The sequence below is a fragment of the Saccostrea cucullata genome, unplaced genomic scaffold (assembly GCF_032062105.1).
Source record: "Saccostrea cucullata isolate Sc308-1 unplaced genomic scaffold, CSIRO_AGI_Scuc_v1 ctg449, whole genome shotgun sequence".
NCBI classification, from domain to species: Eukaryota; Metazoa; Mollusca; class Bivalvia; order Ostreida; family Ostreidae; genus Saccostrea; species Saccostrea cuccullata.
Genome location: NW_026921590.1, coordinates 173,696 through 180,652, shown reverse-complemented (window position 1 = coordinate 180,652; position 6,957 = coordinate 173,696). Strand labels below are relative to the sequence as shown.

The window sequence follows — 6,957 nt, the reverse complement described above, 5'->3', positions numbered from 1 at the left end:
TTTTGAAACCAAAATGCTGGTTTTTGTCGAAACTACATAACGATATACTCTGCACTCATACATGTAGTTGTATACATTTTTGTAAAAACAATAATCTGGTTCCCCGAACCAGTTTAAGAATGCATTTGGTGCGAACTAATAAAATAGTAGTACAGTTTCACTTTCATTTGCAAATGTGTTTTGTTGGGGATTTTTTTTTGCGATTAGGTTTGATGGACTTTTATTTTTTAATTAATATTTTACTCTGGATGGAAATTGGGAAATTTACACCTTTCTTTTGGGAAAAAAGGTACCTTTTTTGAATTGGGAACGGGGCCGTTGAACGGCCCCAATTTTAGAGAATCGAGAGCCCTGAAATATGACATGAATCATATAAATAAGCTTTAGAAATCTTGGTATGAATATTGCAAAAGCAGTAAATGTTATATTACTTCAAGATTAGCCTTAATAAATTAATTCATAATTAAAAAAAATGTTGAACATAAACCAAACATACAATGTATTTTGCTGTAGATATTTAAATAATATTAAAATAATATTATTATGCTGTCCCTCGTTGTGTCACATTTTCTTAGTTTTTGCTGACCTCTATACATCACAATTAAGGTAAGGAACTTATGACATCATTTCCTGTTGACTGAGCATGCTCTGTTTCTATGGAGCTGTTGGTGACTCCACACGATAGCGACAGACAGGACATGTTGCAGACTACAATAGAAGTTGTGTAATTAATTATTGATTTGAATTAATACAGTCATTTACCTGTTCATTGAATTTGGTCTGTTCCCCAAATACAACCATCATTTTAGGTCTGTGGCAAACATCAGTTAAATTCAAATTTGATCTTGAGAAAATTCTTTTTTTTTTTTGAATTTCAATGATAGCTCAAACAAACTAACTTGAATCCATGTCAAAATTATACAAAACGCTTTCTGCATTTTAAGATAATGCCCTCTACCTTTGTAAGCCAGGCTTTAATGCAGTGAAGATGAAACAAGTGATTGCAGGACAGATGGGAAGTGGTATCCATGACAACAAAGGAGGACAAACAAATGGAGCAAGGGGCAAGGTCATCTGTAAAAATAAATAAATCCATCATAAAACATGTATAATGCTTACACTGTACTGTAGAAGCACTTTTTCAAAGCGTATTAAATATAAATGTAAACAATAAAGTGACAGTCTAAGAAATCCATATAATTTTCCAATTGAGATTCCACGGAATTATGACCCTGTGGAAATACATGTAAGTATGTCTACAGTAAAATACAGCTGTATATTATCAATATATTCCTGAAGAGAAGGATTGTCAAATCTTTTGGACAGAATATGGAATTGTAATACATTTTACATAAAAGATAATTAATATACACATTCTTGAGCATTTTTTTACTAATTGATTCAATTCAACATATCTTACTATAACATACGACTAAAAATTAATCTAACTACGTATATTGTTGTGTATTTATTGGCCATACCAATTTGGTGGGCATTGACTGTGTTGTAAGGAAGGCTTTCAATGGTCGATGTAGATGCAGGGGGCGGGGCTTGTTCTGTTCCACCTCCAAGGTTAATATCTTGTAGCTGGGCTATCATTCTCTGTAATAAAAAGAATTCAATAATGTCAGAAAGTGACACAGTACATAAAAACCCCACTCCACTTATGAACATACATGTAAATAGGAGATACATGTACATGTATTGACTAAAAATATCACTCTAAAGTTTTATGTAAACCATATCTTGACTGCAAATTTTGCAGAAATTTATACATGTATATGTCTTGATATATTGTAAGAAAAGCTTAAGGATACACCAAAGGCTTTTTTCAAAATTTTTGTCAATTTTGAGATTTTTGGCTAAGAATTAAAACAATGCTGATCACTGCTTTATAATGCATGAAAAATTCTTGCTGATTATTAAATGGTTTTTCTATTTATTTAACAATAATCAAACATAAACACTAACACATGTGAATGTGCCGTTATTGAAGTTTCTGATTTGGTCTGTAACTGCCTGCTTCTGAAAGGAGCAATAAATCACTGTGACCACTTGGGGAATTCTTCACTAGCCACACAGAGGTTATCAGTAATTAAACTACAGGGGCTCTAGATTTAGGGAAGGAGATCTAACAGGTCACTAATGACCATGAAATAGGAGGTGGAGCTTAGCTCTTGCCATTTTGCAGGGAAATCTTTCTGATTCAGATTTCGATCCTATTGTACTTAATTAAAAGCACCTAAATAGAGAAAAGACCCTGAGGCTCCCATTCTTGTGAATATGCATAGGAAATATGGATAAATGACAGGTATCCAAAACTGAATCTCCAAGGTGTCATCTATTTCTAGCTTTGGTAGAATTTGTTGTGTAATGGGTTTTTACCCTCTACTGTAAAGAGAGATCAGACAGTTGGTGGTATTATTTCAAAGGATTCAGCTCCCTTGTTTATTGACTGATTTCTCTGAAAACTGGCCAGAATGTGTCTCAAATGTGTATTCACAAAACTGTATCTCAAAGTTTTGATATCTTGCTCAGTTCTCGGATTATTGGTGGAAATGATAAATTGGTAACATTGAAAGACAAATGGATATAACTTTTGAATAGGAAGATTTATCAAAAATCTGAGATAGTTTTAAAGTTCAATCTTTAATCTACATTGAGACAAAATTTTGACTTTGAGAGGTGGAATACAAAAAAATTGATTTATAAAATATAAATGCACTAATATTAACATTAAATAAACTCTTTAATAAGATAAAATTGAAAATTTAAATTAGGATCATTAAATAGTAAATTTAACAAGCTTTCAAATGACATATACTTTTAATGTGTTATCTTTGTTAATGAAAGAATTACAAGCAAATTAGATTTTGCCCTTTGGAAACCTTTGGTGTATCCTTTCATGAAATTGATCTTTATATTTAAAATAAGGGAAGTAACTAGATTTGTACCCCCAAAAAACTAAGAAAACATGAATCAGATATGCATAGTGATTCTTAAAAAAATATGATTTTGTCTATATGCTGCACTTCTCCCTTTAGAACTATGGATGAGCACAAGTCAGGAATTTAAAAGTAGAAAATTAGGGTCAAAGGATTTTTAAATTATCATCATTAGTTGTTTCTGAATAATTAAAAGTTATTAGAAGAGACATTAGACTTCTCTGCTACCTCAAACATGGCCTCTAGCTGTTCTGAGTTTAATGGAGGCAGAAGACTGAACCTATAGACTCCCTCCTCTATATCATCATCCTCAGGGTCAGAGGTCACTGAGGCTCCCAGGGGTGTTCTGAAATTTTACAAAACAATCACAGTGAATTAATCCAACACCTTGAAAGTAATGTTGAGGATGAATACATGTGAATAATTGATTATGAAATGTCATTAGCTTTTAAGTACCTAAAAACACATAAATATCATTTTCATTTTAAGATACAATAGCTGTACAAGCAACTCAAGTATAACAAACCACTCTCATGTACATAAAAGTTATTTTTTCCAAACACAATCTGTTCATTAATAATGGCAAGCAATATGGCTGAATATGCCATCCATCACTGACATACCTTTCACTGGAAAGTTCTTCAGGATCCCTATTTTGTGTATGAGAATTAACTCCCCTAGTAGAACTCTCCAGTCTCCTTGCCACCTGCCAGTCAAGGTCAAGGTCGTTGTCATGGTGACCAGGGCCTGATCCCACACAGTGCCCGCAGTCACACTCAAACTCGTCGTCTGCTTGACAACTGTCAGAACTGAGGCTAGAAAATAGGTCAGGAACCATCTCAGAACCTTCACTGGACGTCTGTATAACAAAATAAACGAAATTATTGACAATCTAAAGTATGATTGATATGATCAAGAAACGCTCCTTACCAAACACTTGTAAAAAAAAAAATTGATTCATACACAAATTTTCAAAACAATATGTATTTTCTTTCTTGTATTCATATTAGATTTTATTCCAACTTTAAAATATCTACAAATTAGGTGATGATATTTTGAATGCTAATTAAATAAATATTGCCTTGCAAATTCCTTATGAATATGTACATGGTATGTAAACATGGTAAAGACAATGATACCTTAATTGGTACATACAAATCATGTAGTGTATAAAACTTTTATAATTTTTGCCAAATTTATGAAAAGTTTTCCAATCACATTGATTAAATTTCTCTCTAACAATGATATCCTAAGCATGAATTCCTTCACACAAACATGACAAACCTCATCTCGTTCCTCCAGGAAGTGACCGAGTAGGTCAATCTTTTCCACGTCCTCGGCGATCCTACTGACAGACTCCTCAACCTGCTCCTCCTCAGACGTGATGGTCCCAAATATACTGTCCTCAGACAGAACCCCGCTGTAACTGTCCTCAATGTCCTCAGAGTGGTGGTCCTCAGAAACGCCTGCTCTAGCCTGATCATTAGAATTGTCAATATGACAATTATCGTACATTTCTCCATTTTGTTCACAACTACAACATTGTGAACCACTATCATGATAATCTGATTGAATCATGCCTGTATCATGATCATGGTGATTGTCTCCAAATTCTTGGTCTTGTTTTCTTTTTTCACAATGGTTGCTATGGTAATTGCAGCAGCCATGATGAAAATGACTATAACCCGTATTTTCCTTAAATCTGGCAGGGGATATTCTGCTCCATGATTGTGACTCATTGTTTACTTCAGTCAATCCTCCAGAACAAACTGTTTGTGATTCATTGTCATGGCAACATGCACCACTGTCCTCATGGCAACATGCACCATCCTCGTGGTAGTCTTGGCAACATAAAGGTAGATGTTTGTTGTCAAGACCAGGATTTTCCTCCAAAACAAAACTTCCACTATCACTGCTGTCATAGTCACAGTGGTCAGTTTCCTGATCCTTGCTACTCTTTGTGGCACCTATCAGTATAATTACAGAAAATGTTTATATAAGATGTAGAGGTTTTAAAACATACGAAAATGTTTCTTTTTCAACATGTGTTCGAAGGTAAAGTTGTGTAGTACATGTACATCATTTTACATTTTTACATCACAGTGACTCAGTGTGTATCTCAGTATGGTGAACAAGGAATCTAATCTTACCCCATGTCTGATAAAAGAATTTGAATATGAAAAAAAAAAAATCTTATCTCAAAACATTAGATTTAAAACTAAAAAAAATTCCTCTGTCTTCACAATGACTAGGCATATTACTGGTATATGATGTCATACCTATTTCTTTTGGCTCTGATTGACATCTCAGTCTGCTAAACAAGCTAGATTTCAGTTTATCAGACAGAAATGGAATGGCATAATGCAGCCCTGAAATAAAATCACATGTCTGGCTGGTACCCTGTTCCTGAATGGTACCCGCCTCTGAACTCTGCGGTTCGTTAGATTCTGCTGACCTAAGATTAGGTCTCTGTGTTTTTGAATCTCTGCGGTTCTTTGGCTGTATGGCTGAAGATTTTATTTTGTTTTCATTTAAATTGTTACTATATTTAGCACTACACAAGTCATGAAGTAAGGAAGATAACTCTGGATACTCTGTTTGGGTTGTCTCCCCTTCATCTTCATCTTCCCCGTTTTCTTTGTCATATTCGCATGCTTCTGATGATGAACATGGAACTGTAAGAGTTCTGCCAGACTTTACATTGGAATTAAAGCTACATTTTGATTGGTTAGATCCACTCCTTGGTTTTCGCTTAAGTTCTGCTTTTATGTGTTTTCCATCAAACTGACATTCACATGAATCAGAATCAGATACGAGTTTTTTAGCATCTTTTTTCTTCACTTTTTGAGCATTTTCAAAAATTCTGTGAGGACTTTGTTCGTGTTTTGAATGGTTTTCTTCTTTATTTTCATCCATATCTGTCAACAGTAAGGATAAATTTATCCATTCATGAAACAAATCATTAAAATAAAATACAAATCCTGAGTCACATTTAGCAAAAAAGTAGGCCTGGCCCTATCAAAAAATACGAAAGCATACCAATCTTTCAGTGATATAGCATTCTTTCGACAAAAACCCTCCCTTTACCAAAACATTAATGTTTTAACATTCAAAATACTTGTTAGGCCCCCCTACTTACGGTTTTATGTTCCACACTGACCACAGTTCTTCTTCGTCTTCTTGTTGACGATCCTACAGAATGTCGAACCCGACTTATATCTACATTGTAACTCTCTCCTGTTATATAGAGCTCTGTACAGATCTGTAGAGTTATGGCTTTATATATATTTGTCTTTGAAGATATATATATATATATATATATATATAAAACCATGAAGCTACAGATCTGCAGTTACTTCCGTTACTGTTAGTTGTAATTTTAATGAATTATAGAGATAACGAGTTAATTATCTCATTATAACGAAATAATAAGTTGCCCGTTTAGCAGACCATAGGAATTAAAAGGGTGGTTTTTAATGCCATTGAATTTTAGTTAGTTACAATATGGTTTAATTAAATATGATTAATCCTAAAGTATTTTGCTGTCCAATTTACACATTTATACGCGAACGTCTCCAAGGACCCAATATTACAAAAAATAAAATAAAAATAGAAAATGCATTGCCACATAAGTGCTTGCTTCAAAGTTTGGCAATTTATAAATAACAATTTTCTCCGATGAAAGACAATACATTTGTATTTTTTGATATGTTTTGGATGATTTATTAGCTTTTAGCTTTCATAATCAATGTAACATCGTTTTGAAAGTGGGGAGGGGGGGGGGGGGGGGGCCAGAGATTTTTTTACTTGCTTGAAAAAGTTGACAAGCCAAAAAAAAAAAAAAAAAAAAAAAGGAAAAAAAAGGAAAATTGCCCAAACTCAAAAATCCTATTTCGGGGAGGGGGGGGGGGGTGTTAGAGGCCTACTTTTCCAATGCCAATTTAAGTTCTTTCAGCAGCAATTTTATGGTATTCAGCACTACATTTCCCTCATATCAATTTCCTGTAGTAGA

At 33.8% G+C, this 6,957-nt stretch overlaps 1 protein-coding gene across 1 annotated transcript; it reads right to left on the bottom strand.

The window, feature by feature from the left end:
- Positions 1–360: 360 nt before the first annotated feature.
- On the bottom strand, positions 361–5,861 carry LOC134260403 (E3 ubiquitin-protein ligase Praja-2-like). Its single transcript, XM_062742962.1, has 7 exons — positions 5,225–5,861; positions 4,230–4,912; positions 3,569–3,804; positions 3,174–3,291; positions 1,482–1,602; positions 959–1,074; positions 361–708 (listed from the first exon to the last, which is right to left on the bottom strand). Exons 1-7 carry the CDS (start codon positions 5,859–5,861, stop codon positions 655–657), a joined length of 1,965 nt encoding a protein of 654 aa, XP_062598946.1. The 3' UTR covers positions 361–654.
- Positions 5,862–6,957: the final 1,096 nt, after the last annotated feature.

Bases quoted from the DNA above. Each gene is read 5' to 3' on its own strand.
- LOC134260403 (XM_062742962.1), bottom strand. From the start codon at position 5,861: ATGGATGAAAATAAAGAAGAAAACCATTCAAAACACGAACAAAGTCCT. The intron at 3,805-4,229 runs GTTTGTCATGTT...TTTGTTATACAG, and splicing joins TCCTGGAGGAACGAGATGAG to ACGTCCAGTGAAGGTTCTGA. The intron at 1,603-3,173 runs GTAGCAGAGAAG...TTTTTATTACAG, and splicing joins AGCTAGAGGCCATGTTTGAG to AGAATGATAGCCCAGCTACA.